The 20,184-nt window shown below is 38.9% G+C and overlaps 1 protein-coding gene across 1 annotated transcript in view; it reads right to left on the bottom strand.

The window, feature by feature from the left end:
• HABP4 (hyaluronan binding protein 4) overlaps positions 1 to 20,184 on the bottom strand; it is a 62,101-nt gene that overhangs the window by 23,656 nt on the left and 18,261 nt on the right. Inside the window, exons 3-5 of the mRNA XM_004470948.5 lie at positions 12,757 to 12,918; positions 12,470 to 12,538; positions 8,802 to 8,885 (exon numbers count right to left, since the gene is read on the bottom strand). Coding sequence (XP_004471005.2) covers positions 8,802 to 8,885; positions 12,470 to 12,538; positions 12,757 to 12,918 — 315 coding nt within the window. The remainder of the gene's footprint in view (positions 1 to 8,801; positions 8,886 to 12,469; positions 12,539 to 12,756; positions 12,919 to 20,184) is intronic.

The raw sequence follows: 20,184 nt of genomic DNA on the forward strand, positions 1-20,184 counted from the left end.
AAGGAGATTTGTTTGAACATCTATGATTAGTTGTCTCACCTCCTTTATGTCATCTGGAGTCTTGTTCCTTCAACTGGGCCATGTCTTTCTGTTGTGGATACTAATTTTTTGTTGGTGTCTTTGCATCTGGCTTACTAGACTATTTATTTTGGGTGCAGTTTCTCTCTTTAGTTTAGGGCTTTCTTTCCCTTTCTTCTGCAATTCTTACTAGCAAGTTAGTGGTGGTGGCTTAGAGTTATGCACCCCAGAAAAACAGGTGTTTTAATTTAATCCATTCCTCTGGGTGTGAACCCTTGTAAACAGGACCTTTTTGATGAGGTTACATCAGTTAGGGTGTAGGCCAGCTGACTCACGATTGGTCTTAATTCTATAACTAGAGTCTTTTATAAGCAGAATGAAATTCAGACACACAGGGAGTAAGCCACATGGAACATCCAGAAGTTGGAAGGCAATGGAATCCTGAAGAAAAAGGAAAAGCCAGGAGGGGCCACCATGTGCACTGCCATGTGACAAAAAAGCCAAGGACCAAGGATCGCCAACAGCCAGCCCCAGAACGCCACTGTCTTCTGGGAGAAAGCATCGCCGTGATGACACTTTGATTTTAGACTCCTCCTAGCCCCCAAACCATGAGCTGAATAAATCATGTTGTTGAAGCCAACCCATTGTATGGTATTTGTTTTAGCGGCCAAGAAACTAAAACATTAGTCTAACTGGCAGTTTTAACCATTTCTATCTTCCTTGCAGTTAAGAGCACGAATGCTGGTGCCACAATACCTGGTTCCAATTCTGCCTCTGCCATTACTAGCTGGATGACCTTAGGCAAGTTCTTTAACCTCTCTAGCTCAGTATGAGAATAAGCAACACCTCCTCCTTCATTTGCGGAATGGTAAAGGAATAAATGAGGTGATACATGGAAGTGTTGAGAGCAGTTCATGGCACACAATACATGTTCTATAAATGTTAAATTTATTCTTCAAAGAAAATACAAGAAAATTGTCACATCATACCACCAAATGACAAGGAACATTGAATACTTCTGAAAATGAAAGAAAAAAGGGAAAAGGAAGGAAAGAAAAAAGGAAGGACCAACATAGCATATAAAATTAGCAGTAAAATGTGTCAAAATTGAGAGAAATGAACGTACTTTGGGTTGTATGTCTGAACGTGAGGTACACTGAATTCATATTTCAAGAAGTCTAAAGTTGAGAGATATATGCAATACGCACTTTGGCTGAATGCCAAAAGCTTAAGTGTTAAATCAATAGACAAAGCAAAGGCCAGAGAACATCACCATCACAGAATGTATTCCTCGGATAGAAGCTTAATTTTGAAATATCAAAATATTATAACTGTACATTAAAAATCTTTGTCCAACCTCAGCATAAAAACTCACTGCCTTACCCCTGGTGAGGGACATGATTCCTGGGGATAAGCTTCCTGACACTCAGGGATTATTACCAAGCATCATCTAGGGATGTATTTGGAAAAAGACCTTGAACAAAAGGGGGAAAAGTATTAAATACAAATGAGTTTTTATGGCTAAGAGATTTCCAAGTGAGTCAGGAGATCATTTCAGATGTTATGCTTATGCACATCTCAGCAGGATCTCACTGCCAATAAACAGTGCCTCAAGCAGGGGGACTCCTGAGGGCTCTGGAGACATCTAGACACTATACGCAGGGCAGACAATCTCAGGAATTTGACACCCTGTCAGTGGGCCTTTCCTTGGAATATATGATAACCTAACCCCCCAATGTATCAAAGTTCGACTCATTTATAATTTTCCTACACATGGTTCTTATGCCCCTTTTATTTGAACCTATAATTAGCACTATACCTGTTAAATGTGTCCTAGAGACTTAACTCTTCCACCTGTTCATATGCCAGTTGAGCCCTGAATCTCAGCAGAGTTGCAGCCAATACCTACTCTCCAATGAATCAGACTCACCCAGGACAACTAACAAAAGGATGATGATGGGCAATGCCCATACCCCAAAAAACAAGACAGTATCTACAACTTCAAGCAAGATAGTTCCATCCATCTGCCCCATGGGATCTAAGACCCCTCTTGATCAGAAACAGAGTGGGCATCACCATCCCCAAATCTTCAAGATTGAGGAATGAACAAAGGGGGAATGCAAGTAAGGACTAAAGTAGACCTATTTTTCTAGCAATGGAAGAACTTTTATCATTAACATAAAGGCACCAGAGGTTCTGAGGGGAAAGAGAGGGAAGAATAGGTATGATTTGGAGCATTTTGGGGACATTGGAATTGTTCTGCATGACATTGCAATGGTAGATACAGGCCATTACACACTTGTCGAAACCTATAAAATTGTGCAGTGCAAAGTGTAAACCATAATGTAAACTACAGACCATGTTAGTATAATGCTTCAATGTGTGTTCATCAATTGTGACAAATGTGCCACATTAATGAAAGATGTTGTTAATGGGGTAAAGTGCAAGTGTGGGGGGGGTGAAGTATATGGGAATCCCCTATACTTTCAAAGTAACATTTACGTAATCTAAAGCTTCTTTAAAAATAAAATTAAAAATCTTTGTAATACTTTCAAAGTTTGCCAAGGCAGTACAGGAACAAGTCTTTCTCAGTATGGGCAGCTGCTAGATTGCCCTGCAGTTGGTTGCACTCCTGTGCACCTGCAGTTCTAAAGAGATGCTGCTTTCAACAAAGGTCAGCAGATAAGGGAGATATTTTCTGGCTAGCTCTGCTAGGATATTGCAAAAAGTGATAATGCCACAGTTACTAAGCAGCATTTTGTCTTTCAAAATGACTAATTTTCAATTATTCTGTCTAATGTTATGAATGCTAGAGTCCCTCAATCAATTCTACAGACAAGAATCATTTTATAATTTATGGCCTATTATTCTGCCTTGTATTACTTGAATTTTTATTTTTATTTTTTAAATATTACATTCAAAAAATATAAGAGGTCCCCATTACCCCCACCCCGTTCATTCCGCTCCTCCCACATCAACAACCTCTTTCATCATCATGGGACATTCACTGCATTTGGTGAATACGTTGGGAAGCACTGCTGCACCACATGGATAGTGGTTTACATTGTGGTTTACAATCTTCCCCAGTCCACCCAGTGGGCCACAGCAGAACATACAATGGTACTGCAGGGACAGGTGCTGGAACATTCTGCCATGGAACATACAATGTCCAGCATCTGTCCCTGCAGTACCATTTTTGGCCCAAAGAGGATATGTTTTCCTGAAGGCATTTAGCTCACCCACTTTCTCAACAGTCATAAACTCTCAATAGTCACGTGAACTATTACTAATATAGTTCTTCAGTCAAATGCATTCCTTAGTTGTTTTGAATAGTATTTTTTTATTTTAAAAACAATTTGTTGACGTTTATCATTCATACAGGAACACATGTAAATAATAAGAATATAGTTAAAAAGTTGTGAATTTATAAAACAAGCATGCATAACATCATACAGGGCTCCCATACATCACCCCACCACAAATACCTTGCACTGTTATGAAACATCTACAAAAAATTATGAAGAGCATAATTTGAAAGACTGTGGTCCATATCGTACATTTGGTATATTTTCACCCCAACTTACTCTATTATTTCTTTTGTTCATAAACCATATAATTTATCTAAAGTGTACAATCAATAACATTTGGTATAATCACCGAGTGCATATTCACTACCTCAATCAATATTAGAGCATGTTCATTATTCAAAAAAACCCACTATCATACCTATATGTTATCACTACTCATTACAAATCCTATGATGTGCTTTCACCATTTCTACTCATTTACAAACATTTACAAACAACTTTTTACCAATTCTGCATAGATTAAACCTCAGCTTTTCATTTCTAACCACATTCCATTCTCTGGTGACTTAAATTCTAGCTATTAACTCCCTGAGTTTGCTCATTATATTTAGTTCCTAATAGTGAAATCATACAATATTTATCCTTTCGTGCCTGGATTGCTTTACTCAATATAACATCCTCTGGATTCATCCATGTTGTCATATGCGTCACAACTTAATTTCTTCTTACAGCTGAATAATATTTCATTGTGTGTATACACCACAGTTTATTTATTTGTCAGATGATGGATACCTGGGTTGTTTCCGTTCTTTGGTAATTGTGAATAATATCGCTATGAACATCTGTGTGCAGATGTCTGTTTGTGTCACTGCTTTCAGTTCCTCTGGGTATATGCCTAGTATTGATATAGCCAGGTCACATGGTAGATCTATATCTAACTTTCTTAGGAACCACCAAACAGATTTCCACAGTGCATGTACCATTTTACATTCCAGCCAACAGTGAATAAGTATTCCTCTCTCTCCACATCCTCCCCAACACTTGCAGATTTCTGTTTTGTTCATAGTGGCCATTCTAGTAGGTATGAAATTATATTTCTTTGTAACTTTGATTTGCATTTCCTTAATAGCCAGGGATGTTGAACATTTTTTCATGTGTTTTTTCACCATTTGTATTTTTTTCTTTAGAAAAATGTCTGTTCAGGTTTTTTGCCCATTTTTTAATTGGCTCATTTGTCTTTTTATGTTGAGTTGTAGGACCTCTTTATATATCATGGATATTAGATCCTTATTGGAAGTGTGATTCCAAATATTTTCTCCCATTGAGTAGGCTGCCCTTTTACCCTCTTCACAAAGTCCTCTGAGGTGTAGAAGTGCTTAATTTTGAGGAGGTTCCATTTATCTATTTTGTCTTTTGTTGTTCCAGTGCTTTGTGTAAAAGGTTTAAGTGACCCTCACCTACCACAAGGTCTTGTAGCTGTTTCTCCACATTATCTACTAGAAGTTTTATGGTCCTAGCTTTTATGTTTAGGTCTTTGATCCATTTTGAGTTGATTCATGTAGAGAGAAAGAAGGGTCTTCGAAAGAGGACCTGCTTTGTTCTTTGTTGCTGTTTTTTTAAAATTTATTTCTTTCATTCTTTTGATTATGGATATGCAGTTCTACCAGCATCATTTGTTGATTAGACTGTTCTGTCCCAGAAAAGTAGACTCAGTAGGCTTATCAAAAATCAGTTGACCATTTACAACTTCTGTCATAAAAAGATATATTTAAAAAATAATAATAGGGTAGGTTGGGGGAAAACACACCAAATATAAGATAAGGACTATAATTAGTAGTAAGATTTTGACAATACTCTTTCATAATTTGTAACAAATGTCTCATGACAATACAAGGTGTTGGTGGAGGGTTGATGTATGGAACCCCTGTATGATGTTATGCATGTTTGCTTTGTAAGTTCACAACATTTACTATACACTTAATTGTTCATGTATATTCATATATAAATGATATAAAGATAATAATAGGATTGGTTGGGGAAAAAGACTTTGTTTAGTAGTAATAGTTTGACAATGCTCTTTAATTATTAATTAAAAAGGTTTAAAAATGGTTATTGGGGGTAGGGTGAGATGTTATATATGTTCTATGCTATATGTTTGTTTTCTAAGTTCACAACTATTATACACTTATTGTTTATGTATGTTTATGTATGAGTGATATATTTCAATAAATTTTTTTAAAATCCGTTGACCATAGAAGTGAGGGTCTATTTTTGAAAACCCAATTCAATTGCATTGATGAATGTATCTATCTTCATGCCAATATCACGCTGTTTTGACCACTGTAGCTTTATAATACACTTCAAGTTCAGGAAGCGTGAGTCCTCCAATTTTGCTCTTCTTAATTAGGATGTTTGGCTATTTGGAACCCCTTTCCCTTCCAAATAAATTTGGTAAATGAATTTTCCATGTTGGGATTTTGATTGGTATTACATTGAATCTATAACTCAATTTGGGTAGAAATGACATCTTCATTTCTACACCTATCTTTAGAAGTGATTTTATCAAAAAAGGATGCTAGGTCCTGTCAAATGCCTTTTTTGCATCAATCAAGATGATAATGTGTTTTTCCCTTCGATTTGCTAATGTGGTATATTACATGGATGGATTTTCTTATGTTGAACCACACTTGCAAACCAGGAATAAAACCCACTTGATTGTAATGTATAATACTTCTAATATGCTGTTAATTACATTTGCAAGAATTTTGTTGAGAATTTTTGCATCTATGTATTCGAGATATTGGTCTGTAATTTTTTTCCTGTCGTATTTTTATCTGGCTTGGGTATTAGGGTGATGTTGGCTTCATAAAATGTGTTGAGCAATTTTCACTCCTGCCTACCACATGGGAGATCCGTGGTTCAAACCCCTTGACCTCCTTGACCTGTGTGGAGCTGGCCCACACGGGCCAGTGCTGATGCGGGCAATGAGTGCTGTGCCACGCAGGGGTGTCCCCTGCGTAGGGAAGCCCCACACGCAAGGAGTGTGCCCCGTAAGGAGAGCCGCCCAGCGCGAAGAAAGTGCAGCCTGCCCAAAGAATGGTGCCGCACACATGGAGAGCTGACACAACAAGATGATGCAACAAAAACAAACACAGATTTCTGGGTCTGCTGATAAGGATAGAAGCAGTCACAGAAGAACACACACCGAATGGACACAGAGAGCAGACAACTGGGGAGAGGGAAGAGAAATAAATAAAAAACAAATCTTAAAAAAACAAAGACAAAACAATAAGTAGCAATAATAGCAGCAAATATTTATATAGCACTAACCACATGCTAGGTCCTGCTTTAGGCAACACACCCTATGATATGGGTGTTATTATTATTCCCATTTTCCCGATGAAGAAAACTGAGACACAGAGAGACTGAATAATTTGTCCAAGGCAGTAAGTGGTAGAGCTAGAATTTGAACCAGCCATCTGGCTCCAGAGTCTGTGCTCTGAACCACCAAACACACTGCCTCTTGGCATGTGAAGGATAAGTAAGAGTTAAATAGAGTTAAATAAGTAAGAGTTAAATTGGTATGGAGAATAGATGGGAGGGCTCGAAGGTGGGGAGCCATCACCTATGGTGGTAGGTGGAGATAGTAGATATCTGGGAGGTACAAATCACCAGGGCTTGATGAAGGATTGGAATTGGGGGAGAAAGGGGTCAAGAAGAGTTCCAAGGATCACTCACAGATAGACAGTGATTCCTTTCCATAAGATGGAAACAAGTGATGAGGACACAGGTGGGGGTGAGGGACGTTTGCCTGGATGGGTGGAGTGCACAGTGCCTTTGGGACATCCAAGTGGAGGTGGCTGGCCCCAGGTGGATATACAGGCCTGGAGCCCTGCCTGGAGGTCACAGACAGAGGTAGACATTCTAGAGTCAATGGATAAATGACAATTTAAGCCACAGAGGTGCAGGAAATGTCTAGAAAGAGAAGGTAGAGTTCTGGGAGAAGAGGGACTAAGGCAGAGCCCCGAGGAGATCAGCATTTTACAAGTCCTGGAAGAGCTTACAAGGGAGACTGAAAAGGAAGGGGCAAGAGGCAAGAAGAAAACCTGAGGAGCAGAGTGGAATGATCACAGAAACCAAGGGGAGAAGGTGTTTAAGAAGAAACCTAGGGGGCGGGGTGGGAAGAAGAAACCTAGAAAGTCAAATGCTTCTGAGAAGACAGGAAAGATACAGACTGAAATGTGCTTTGGTGCTAGAGACGTACAGTGATTTGTTTTAGAACAGCAGTGAGGACAGAAGCCAGACCTGGAGTGAAGTGAAGAATACGTGAGAGAGAAGGAAATCAAGGAAGAGCATACACAAGTCTGAAACATCCTGGAAGAGAGAGGGGTAGGTAAAGGAGAATGTGGGGTCAAGTGGAGATTTAAAATAGGAGAGAGGTGAGTATGTTTAAAATGTTGATAACAAGGTGACAGTTTGAATGAGTTGGATATTCAAAAAAATGAAAAGTGCTAACCTATAGGGTGAGGTTTCTGAGAAGTCTGTTGGAAACCGGCCACAAAGCCTGTGAGGTGGCAGGAGAGACAGCACTTCTACTCCACCAGGAGGGAAGGAAGCTAGGAGGCCTGAGGTGTGGGCAAACGTGGACTTTTGGAAGTGGGGCGATGAAGACTGTTCCCATCTTATGGCTCCTAATTTCTCTGTGACAGAGGAAGCATAGGTATGTCTGGAAAGTCACAGAGGAGGTATGCGGTGGGGAGGAGAGGGAAGGGTTAGGTGGGGAACAGGCCAGGGTTGAGGAGGCAAGAAGGACTGAAACAGCCATTGTGGAGGGGGGCAGAAAAAAGCAAATCCAAGCAACAGGGAGTTTGCAGGGTGGTGTTGGAGGATCATTTCAGAATATCAGTGACCTAGAATTTACGGGGCTCCAACCTGCCCTACTATGTAATTTGCAGTGCTAGGATTGGGGGGGGGGGGTACAGGCAGAGAGAAAGCATGTAGTTAGGAGACATCTAGTGGAAAGTTTGGCAAGCCAGGTACAATAAGTCCAAAGGGCAAGGGTGTTTAAAGGGCAAGGTATTTAGGGACTTGGCAAAAGTGCTAGAGCTTTACCTGGGACCAGAATGGTGTGAAAAAAGGAGAGACAGGACACGTTGGATGAACAAAAAGGGGACCAGAGCCGGGAGGCCCCAACATGAGTGCAACCACTCTCAGTGCAGGGAGGGCAGCAAGGTGCTAGTTGGAAGCGAGGCGGGGGCAGAGAGCAGAATACTTGAATTTAGCTCGTCAATGAGCCACTAGTCAGATTTTTGGAAAAATTATTAATTGGGTCAATTATTAGTCATTAACACATTAGGAAGACCAGCCCTTGGTGATATAGCAAAGGGCAGAGCTTGGTAGTCTATGAAGAGCTCCTAGAAATTATTAAGAAAAAGACCAACAAACACGATAGGAGAAATGAACGAAGCACCCTACTTGGCTGGAGATTCCCCATCCAAGGGGCCCTGGGACTCCTCCACTGCTGGGGTGTCTTCCATCGGTGCGGTCAGCTCCATGTCACTGAAAAACAGAAAGAACTTCTCCAGTCACACAAATATGTTCATGTCAATGTCTTTACAGATTTGTTTAACACAGGAAAAAAAACACATTTTAATGTGATTTTTCTTAAGTATATAACCTTCTAAAACCTACAAAAACACACATATACATGCACCCACATCAAAACGAAAATGTGAATATTCTTTAAACCATACATCCTTATAAATTATTTCCAGAAATATGAATAATAGTTTGAGAAATAGGCATTTCCATGAATTACAATTAAAACAGATTGTAAATGACCAGAAAAGCTATTCAAAACCTTTATTTATCCTAGGAAATTCCAAATTTTAAAGGGAGCCACAAAAATTTTCAAACAAGTGTAAATGACTTATTAAAAATAGGAATAGAGGTTGGGGGCGCAGGAGGGAAGGTCGAAAAAAAAAAAGTAATAGGGGAGTGTTTGCAGGTGGTGGTTGAGCACCTGCTTCCCATGTCAAGGTCCCAGGTTCAATCCCTGGTGCCTCTTAAAAAAAAAGGAATAAGTCATATTGAAGTTTTAAAAAATAGTAAGAAAGTAGACAGAGGTCCTACAAAAATGTGTGTGTGACTACAGACAAGCTAGTGAAGACTACTTCAGAAAAACAAGGCATTCAAACAGATACCACTTTATATACGATCATATCTAAATACATAATCCCCAGATTAAAAATGACAAATGATGAAAAATAATTTAAATTTTAATACCTAGGGTCTTAATTTTCCCATTTTATGTTAGCATTAATCTTGTCAGATCATTACTTTTTTCAAAAAAAGTTTCCAGCAAAAGAAATTTAATTTTCAGTAAAATGCTAAAATTAGTCAATATAAATATATCTATTAGAAATATTTTACAGTCCATATATAGAAGCCAGCACACCTCCTCATCCCAAGTTCAGGAAAAAGCTTCATGAAGGCGTTAAAAATAATTTTTTAAAAAAAGCAAACAATAAATTGAGCTACAATTACAAAATAGATTTTTGCATTTAAATTATTCATATTCTCAACTCAAAGCTACAGTAATCTGCCTTTTTTTTTTTTTACAAAACTGGTATCTAATCAAAATTTGAATAATTAACACACTTTACAAAAACTCCTAAATCAAATGTGCTCCGTGGACAGTGCTATTCTTCACACATCTGCTTGCATCACACAGAATCTGACCTCCAGCAGGGCTGGTCTTGTGACATTTTAGCGCCCAATGGCCCCAAAGTCTAGCAGCAGTACCAGGGCTGCATTACTCCATCTCTCGCTTTCCTCCCTTGGCCATATAAAAGTCAAGGAGATTAAAAACAAAACAAAACAGGTTAACTGACAGTGATTGGCATTTGATGATTAAAAATTATAAAAAAGCTACAAAGACTTGAGGATAGGGAAAAAAGAGGCCATGTACTAAACAAAGAGAAACTATAAAACCAGCATTCTCAACAATGAGCAATCCAATTTTAAAGAAAAATAAATCACTAATCTCTTCAGTGTATTTGACCTAAATTATTTTTGAATAAGCATAAAACCAATATGGTTACAGAACCACATAACCCAAACTACAGAATAATTAAGTTTCAAAATTAGCAACATTTATTTTGGCAGACTGTTATTTTATTGAAACTAAATCATCAATGTTGGATTTACTGAATAAAGATGTAGCCTCAGGACTCAGATTTATATTTTGACCTCAGTTGTATTACCCAGAAAATGTTTGTGCAAGTATGTTGTACAAAATTAAGTTGAACAGTTCACAGCTTTGCTACCTAGTTGAGATCTGATCAGCCTTCATAATTAACCAAATCTCTGACAGCATGCAGATTTTAATCAAATGTTGCTTGATAACTACACATAAAGGTATCCTGTTCTTTACAATAAAAGTTGGGAGGTAGCATTATTGAAAATTCTATTCATGGGTATTTTATTCCACTTAGTAACAGGAAAATAGTATCTGATGCTACACTTTTTTCATTGCTGCAAATGAAAGAGAAATTCGATTTTCAGCCCAGACACTCACTGTCAAATCGTTGAAGAACACCAATGATATAGGAAATGGCTTAGTGACACCATTTCAAAAGCATCTTGCCCAAAAATCCAGTTATCACTGTCAATGGTTTCAAACAGAACAGCAACCTACAGCAAAACCCTCACTCCTCCAATGCACTAGGAAGCGTCTCGTAGTCACCAGGTGTGAGCACATCACTTACTGTGCCAGGGTCACAGCCGTTTTTTTTTCTCACTCATCAAAAATAGCACGTATGTTATTATTACATTATTGTAAAATCAAAATCTCTATTTATTAATAGAAGTAAAGTCTTAGCCTAAGAAAATCTTTCAGTTGCAAATTATTCCCACCTAAGAGCTTTGACCTTATAACTCACAAACGAGTTAAAAAAATGAGTGACACCTGGAGGTGGGGACATGCCAGTCTGCAGGGAGCACTCGTGAGTACCCCTCCTCACAGGGCAGGGTCAGCATTGGCCCCTCAGGTAAGCAACCACTTGGAGCCAAAATGATCTTTAAGTACAAATGCAAACGGAAATGGAGGGGCAGTATTAGATAAGGTGGTCAATCCATTTATTCTGATTTAGAGCGTTCTCATAGTCCATTTTTAGATTATCAAAGTGAAATAACACAAAACTAAAAGATACACAATAATAATTTTTTAAAAAGGTATGTAATAGAGAGCTGTTGGGATCCCAGGTTGAGAAACACTCAAATAAGTTCCCTCTTCTTTCCAAGGACAACAAAAGTGGGCACTGGAAGAAAATTTATTATTACATTTGACATTATTTAGTAGACATTACTTGTCTTTAAGGACAAGAATTTAAGAAAATAACGTTATGTAAAAACCTTATATTCTTTCAGAGCTGAAAAGTAGAAGTCTGGATCCCTTCAAGACCGAAAACTTTGAAACCCTGCCCGGCACCAACCTCTGGGCACCCCTTACTCACCCTGCACGGGCCTGGTTCTTCCAGACACCAGTAGGTGTCATTCCGGAAGTCATAAAATGACACAAAAGAGAAAAGAACCCAGTACCTACTCTAACTAGCAAAGCGTGCAAAGATTTTAGACACCAGGAAGCCTTAAGAGAAACGTCAAATGTGAATCTCATGTAAAACTTATCATCGAGCTTCAATCTGCCAAAGATTTTATGAAATCAACATGTGATGTCAAGGACCCACAAGAACTTTGGAAGGGTGCAGAAAGATAAATAATATGTCCACCAAACTATGTCCACCAAACAGGACATCCAAGAATTTCAAAGATATTCCGAGGCAACACCATGTGCAGGGCACACCAGGAGATACATGGTCATCTGTCATAAATCTGTTTGGTTAAAATAGGTAAAAAAATAAACATGTATAATTTTAAAAGCAGTTTCAAATCTGCTACATAGCAAAGCTGTTTTAAAAGTTATTTCATTAAAAAGAAACGTAAAATCAAGATCTACTTAAGGGCACAAGTCTAAAGACACTTTAAGCACAACACTGATGTCATCATTTTCAAGAAAAGCAAATAACTGCTCCAGAGCTTTCCACTTATTTGGGGTTTACAGAGGGCACCCACGTGCACCGTACCTGGTGTCTTTACCGGATCCCCAGCTGCGAATTCCACATCCACCCATGCTGTCTTCAGTTCTGATTGTTCTAGAGAAAGAAAGAATATTCCTTTCAACTGGAAACTGGTCTCCATCAGTTGCCAAATCAAAGTTTATCACAAAAATTGTCACAGGATGAACTTCCCACAAGAACAGCATACTACTATGAAGTCAACCGTGCTCACTGTTAGTTTATAAAACAGTTAAGATTCATAGCATGTATTCCCCAAATCTTAAAGTGACAAGAACTTTTACAAAGCAACTTACATTTTATCATTCACACCATATCTTTCAAATTCTCGTTTCCCTCTCTGGTCGAAGCCATCAAAAGCTCTGTTCCCAGGACCACCTCTCCCTCTGCTTCGTGTGCCCCCTCTTGGGCCTCCACGTCCTCTCAGTGGTCTGTCTCGATCAAACCTATCAACTGGTCTGAGAAGAGACAGGTATAATTAAAAACGGGGAGCAGATATAGCTCAAGTGGTTGAGTACCTGCTTCCCATGCAGGAGGTCCCAGGTTCAGTCCCCCATGCCTAAAAACAAAAAAAAACAAACAAACGAAAAAAAAGAAAAATCCAACTCAGGGGAGCCAGTGTAGCTCAGTGGTGAGTGCTGGCTTCCCACATTGAGGTCCTGGGTTCAATCCCTGGGACCTCAAAAACAAACAAACAAACAAACAAACAAAAAACCCAGTTAATTGGATTAAACGCTTAAAGCTTTTTTGAGGAAAAATTCTAGAAAAACATTATATGACTAAAGTATGTTGGAAGGAATGGTGACTTATATAATAAATTAATAGCTAACCTTTACTGAGCACATACTATAACTGGTCCTGTTCTGAGCACTTTAAACGAAGTAATTCTCACGAACAAGTAAATAGTATACTTAAATGAAATAATTAGAATATGTAAATTCATAGAGTCATAGGTTACCAGGGGCTGGGGAAGTGGGGAATGGCAACTTAATATTCAACAGGTTAAGAGTTTCTGTTTGGGGTGATATTTGGTAATGGACAGTGGTGATGGTAGCACAACATTGTGAATGTAATTAATGCCACTGAATCATATCCTTGAAAGTGGTTAAAATGGGAAATTTTATGTTGTATATATATTACCAGAGTAAAAAAACACTATAATATACAGCAATTACCCACATTTTACAGGTAAGGACACTTAGACACACAGGGGTTAGACAACTTGCCCAAGGCCACACAGCTGCTAGTAGTGCAGCCAGCACAAGAGGAGTCCTAGCAGACCGTGTACTAATGAGCCTGTGGTGGGGTATCCCTTTCTCTCCCTGGATCTTGTTTCCTCATTTGTGAAACAGTGGAGGCTAGATAAAGAAATTTTAATGTTCATTCTGATGTGGGCTATGGGTGGAGGGCTCTTTGTCTCTTCAGAGATAACTAAGTTGTTTGACTTGTGGGTGTGGAACGGTGGGGGGCTGCAGTCCTGCCCTTGGGGACTGGCAGCGGCTCCAGTCCCAGGAAATGTTTAACAATGCGGGGGCTATAAACTTTAAGTATTTAGGGGAAATGCAAAAACCAAATGTGCTAACGGCTTATCTAGAATGTCTGGAGTCCATGCTAAAAGCTTACCTAAGATGTGGAAGATATATGCTAATTGAAGCCTATTGAGAACTGAAACAAAGGGACCATTTGGCCTTTCCTCTCTGTATAAAAGACGTTTGAAAATCTTGTTCAGGGCTCGGGATTCAAACTGAAAGCTCCCGAGTCCGGCCGGCCGTCAATAAACCATTTTTCCTTCTCAAAATCATTGCTGAGTCCTGGCCTCTCTATACTCAAATAATTGAACTTCTCTTAAATTCCACAACATTTTCAGTTCTAATATTACAATCTTGAAGTTAAATTTGGAATGTTTTGTATAAGAAGAAAAATGGTTAATTTCAAATGACCCCTCCCCCAAACAAACACACACCCAATTGCCAGCTTTTGGTACTGAGTCACCCCGACTACCCACTACTCCACATCAAGTTCCCAGGACAGCTGTGGACATCTCTGTGGTGAAAAGCCAACAGCATCTCCTCTCCACCTCATTTGACCCTTCTGCATCATTTGACACTGCCGACCACTAATTTTCTTCTGATCTTTTCGATTTCTCTTCCCCTGCTTGTCCTCAAAAAATTTTTTTGAATAGTTAGTATCCAAACATCCTACAAAATTCACAAGGTAGGTGGCTGTGGAAAGATGGCAGAGTAGGACTCCAGGAACCAGTCCCTCCAGCAAACCAACTATTTAACTGGCAGGAACTATTTTGAAACGACGGAGTCTAGGGGCACGCTGTGCAGCATCCAGGGAAGAGCAGGAAACAGAGGCTGGTAAACTGCAGTAAATTCCAGTGAGTTCCACCCTCCTGCAGGAGCTGTGATTCCCCATCCCCCAAGCCCTGACGTGGGCAGTGGGCAGCAGGCAGCAGTCGGGGACTGCAGCTGTGGCTCCTAGCAGAGCTTGCTGGTGCCACGGTGGGTCATAAAGACCCAAACTCTGGTGGTGGTGTGTGAGCTGACCCCTGGTCGCTGCCTTTGATCAGTCACCTCAGATCACTCGGGCAGGCTCTGAGAGCGGCCATGTTTCCAACCCCCTTGGGCAAAGGTGACAGAAGAATAGCTAAAGGGTTGAATTAACTAGGCAAGTACTGACTTCAATGACTTTTTGAATTCAAAAGCCATAGAAGATGATCCTGGAGCCCTTGCTGGCCCCTCCCCTACGCCAGTCACAACAGACAGTAGAGCCAGCTTGCACTCTCACTGCAGGTACCTGGTCCTGTTTCAGAGGCAGCAGACTGGACCCTGTGCACAAACTATATGTCAGTGCCAATCTATCAGGTGGAAGTCTGAGGGTCTAAACTACAGAACTTGTCTTAGGCTCGCCCTCCCAAGTTTGTCCTGAGGGCAGAGAAGCACCTTGCAGATAGCTGGGATAGTGTGAGAAACAAGTAAGTCAAAGTGGCCTGGGGCAAAGGACTATCTGCATTAAGTCAAATAAGAGAGTACCCAGAAGGGTGTGGAAGTCTATTTCAAAGAGTAGAGGGGACAGGCACTCTTAACTCTGGTAAACTCCAAAAAGGGGAGTTCCTAAGGCCATAAGTAAGAGCCAAGTCCAGGAAAAGAAGGTTCCATGGCTCCACTCAAGCTCAGATAAGAAAGAAAGGGAGGAAGCTGCTCTGTGCATTGGCCTCAGGCTGATCTACTTGATAGGAGGGCTAAGCTCTGAAGCACAGCACTCACCAATCACAGAGAAGAGTCAATTTACAAAGACAGGGAAAGGTCCTTTTTTACTTTGGTTTATTTGTTTTGATTAGCTCCTGGCATTGAAGAAAATCTCTGTCATATCATTAGCTGGATAGGAATTTAAGGACAGACAGCTCAAAATCTAAATTCAAGAGTTAACACTTAGGCAAACAAATATGGCTCAACCAATTGGGCTCCCCTCTACCATAAGAGGTCCAGGGTTTGATGCACAGGGCCTCCTGGTGAGGGCAAGCTGGCCCACGTGGAGAGCTGGCCCACATGGAATGCCAGCCCCACATAGGAATGTTGCCCCACGCAGGAGTGCCACCCTGTGTGGAATGTCACCCAGTGAGGGAAAGCCACCCCATGCAGGAGTGCTGGCTGACACAGAGAGCTGGCACAGCAAGATGATACAACAAGAGACACAGAGAAAAGAAAGTAAGAAGACATATCAGAACAGGGAGTTGAGGTAGTGCGAGAGAATAATCGCCTCTCTCCCACCCTGGAAGGTCCCAGGATCAGCTCCTGGAGCCACCTAATGAGAATACAATCAGACACAGAAGAATACACAGTGAATGGACACAAAGAGCAGACAACAGGGAGAATGGGGGGGGGGGGGGGGAATAAATAAAATAAATCTTTAAAAAAAAGAGTTAACACTTAAAATATCAAAATGTACAGCATGCAACAAAAGGTTACAAGACAAAGAAACAGGATATTACTGAAATAAAAAATTCCCTAAATGGTTCCAACAGCATAATGGAGGTGGTAGAAGAAAGAATCAGTGATCTCACATACAAGATAATTGAAATGACTCAGGCCAAGGAAGAGAAAGTAAAAAGAAGTGAAAAAGAACAAATTAATTGATTAATTAAAAAAATAATCTTGAAAAAAATCTCAAAATTAAAAAATTAAAAAAAGAGCAAACAGAGCCTGAGAGACCAGTGGGCCACCATCAAGCATACCAATACATGCATTATGGAATTCCCAGAAGGAGAAGAAAGAGAGGGGAAGAAGGAATATTCAAAGAAATAATAGCAGAAAACTTCCCAAATTTAAAGCAAGATATGAATACCCATGTTCAAGAAGCCCAGCAAACCTCAAACAGGATAAACAAAAGATCTACACTCAGGCACATAATAATCAAATTGTCCAAGATGATATAAGAATTATAATATATACGCACTTAATAGCAGAGCCCCAAAATACATGAAGCAAATACTGAGAGATCTGAAGAGAGAAACTGATGATTCTACATTAAGATGTCAATACACCGCTATGTTGGCTAGAACATCTAGACAGAAGATCAATAGGAAATAGAAGACTTCAATGATATTATAAACCCACTACATCCGACAGACAGATATAGATACTTCACCCAACAGCAGCAGAACACACATTCTTCTCAAGAGCACATAGTCATTCTCCAGGTTAGACCATATCTTAGTATTTAAAAATACTGACATTATACAATGTCATCCCTCCGACCATAATCAGTAACAGATGAAAGGATGGAAAATTCACAATATGTGGAAATTAAGCAATGCACCCAAAACACCAATTGGTCAAAAAAGGAAATTAGGAAATATCTTGAGGTGAATAAAAACAAAAACACAACATACCCAAATTTATGTGTAGCAATAAAGGCAATTCTGAGAGGGAAATTTATAGCTTTAATACATATATTTAAAAAGAAGAAGGATCTCAAATCAGAGACCTAACCTCACAACTGGAGGATCTAAAAATGAAGAGCAAACTGAAGTCAAGTGGGTAGAAGGAAGGAAATAAAGATTAGAGAGGAGATAAATGAAATAGAGAATAAGAAAAGCAAACAAACAATAGAGGGATCAATGAAACTTAATGCTGGTTCTCTGAAAAGATCAATAAAATCAATGAACCATTAGCTGAACTGAGAGAGAAAAAAGAGAGAAAACAAATAACTGACATGAGAAATGAAAGGGGGAATATTACTACTGACTTTACAAAATAAAAAACATTATAAGAGGATTCTATGAACAACTACATGCTAACAAATTAGATACCTAGATAAAATGGAAAAATTCTTAGAAACACACAAAATACCAACACTCAAGAAGAAATAGAAGCTTTCAACAGACCAATAACAAGTACAGAGACTGAATCAGTAATCAAAAACTCCCAACAAAGAAAAGCCCAGGACCAGAAGGCTTCACTGATAATTCGGAATTTTACAAAACATTCAAAGAAAAATGAGCAGATTCTGCTTAACCTTGTCAAAAAAATCGAAGATGTGGGAATACTCTCTAACTCATTTTATGAGGCCAACATCACTCTCATTTCAAAGCCAGATAAAGATATCACAAGAAAATTACAGACCAAAATCCCTTATGCATGCACATTCAAAAATTCTCAACAAAATACGAGCAAAAACAAATCCAGCAGCACATTAAAAGAAATATACACCATCAAGTGGTATTTATCCCAGGTATGCCAGAGTGGTTCAACATAAGAAAATCAAATAGTGTAATATACCAATTACTAGAACAAAGAAAAAAAAAAACATTGATGATCTCAATTGGCACAGAAAAAGCATGTGACAAAATACAGCATCCTTCTTGATAAAAACACTCAGAAGACTAGGAATAGAGGGAAACTTTCTCAAAACAATAAAGGATATATATGAAAAGTCCACAGCTAACATCATACTCAATGGTAAAAGACTGAAAGCTTTCCCCCTAAGATTAATAACAAGACAAGGATACCCACTATCACCACAGTTACTCAGCACTGTACTAAAAGTTCTAGCCAGAGCAGTTAGGCAAGAAAAAGAATTAAAAGGCATCCACATTGGAGAGGAAGAAGTGAAACTTTCCCTATTTGCAGATGACATGTTCCTATATACAGAAAATCCTGAAAAATCCACAACTGAGCTGCTAGAACTAATAAATTCAGCAAAGTAGTGGGGTACAAGAACAATACACAAAAATCCGTAGTGTTTCCATACACTAGTATTGAACAATCTGAAGAAGAAATCAAGAAAAAATCCATTTTTAACAGCAATTTAAAGAATTAAATATCTAGGAATAAATCTAAGTATGTAAAGGACGTCTACACAGAAAACTACAAAAACAGTGCTAAAGGAAACTGAAGGAGACCTAAATATAATAAATGAAAAGATATTCCATGTTCATGATTAGAAGACTGAATACTGTTGGGATGTCACTTCTACATAAAGCAATTTACAGATTCAATGCAATCCACCCCCAACACCCAAATTACCCACAGCTTTCTTTGCAGAAATGGAAAATCCAATCATGAAATTTATACAGAAGGGGAAGGGGCTCCAAATAGCCAAAGTCATCTTGAAAAAGGAGAATGAAGCTGGTGCACTCATGTCCCCATCTTAAAAGTGATTACAAAAAGCCATAGTAATCAAAACAGCATGGACAGGCACAGGGACAGATATACTGACCATTGGAATCACACTGAAAGCTCAGAAATCAACCCTGACATTTATGGATTAACTTATTTTTGACAAGAAATAAGGGTATCCTGTCTTCTCAATTGGGAAAGAATAGTCTTTGCAATAAATCCTACTGGGAAAACTGAAGTCCATATGCAAAAGAACGAAGGTGGGTTCCTACCTCACATTTATGTACAAAAATCAACTCAAAATAGATTAAAGACATAAATACAAGAACCAAAACTATAAAATTCCTGAAAAAAACAAAACAAAACAAAACACAGAGAAGCATCTTCATTCAGGACCTTCGGTTAGGCAATGATTTCTTAGATTTTATACTCAAAGCACAAGCAACAAAAGAAAAGACATAAATGATTCTCACCAAAATTAAAAACTTTTAAGCATCAAAGAACTTTATCACAAAAATAAAATGACAACCTATACAATGGGAGAAAATATTTGGAAATGATATATCCAATAAGGGGTTTAATATCCAGAATATATAAAGAAATCTTACAATTCAGCCACAAAGACAAACAAGCAAACTGAAAAATAGGGAAAAGACCTGAGTAGACATTTTTCCGAAGAAGATACACAAATGGCCAAAAAGCACATGAAAAGATGCTGAACATTGTTAGCCACAATGCGATACCATCTTGCAGCCACTAGAACGGCTACTATTACAAAATGTAAAATTACAAGGGTTGGAGAGGAAGTGAACAAACAGGAACACTTGCTCATTGCTGGTGGTAATGTAAAAGCTGTGGAAGACAGCCTGGCAGTTTCTCAGAAAAACAGAGAATTACCATAGGACTCAGCAATCCCACTTCTCAGTATATACCCAAAAGAACTGAAAGCAGGATTTGAACCGATACTTTCACAATGATGTTCATAGTGCCATTATTCACAATTGCTAAAAAATGGAAGCAACTCAAGTGTCCATCACCTGATGAATGGATACATACAATCAAATATTACACAATGTTCAAAAGGAATGAAGTTTTGAT

Source organism: Dasypus novemcinctus, chromosome 8 (assembly GCF_030445035.2).
Source record: "Dasypus novemcinctus isolate mDasNov1 chromosome 8, mDasNov1.1.hap2, whole genome shotgun sequence".
Lineage (NCBI taxonomy): Eukaryota > Metazoa > Chordata > Mammalia > Cingulata > Dasypodidae > Dasypus > Dasypus novemcinctus.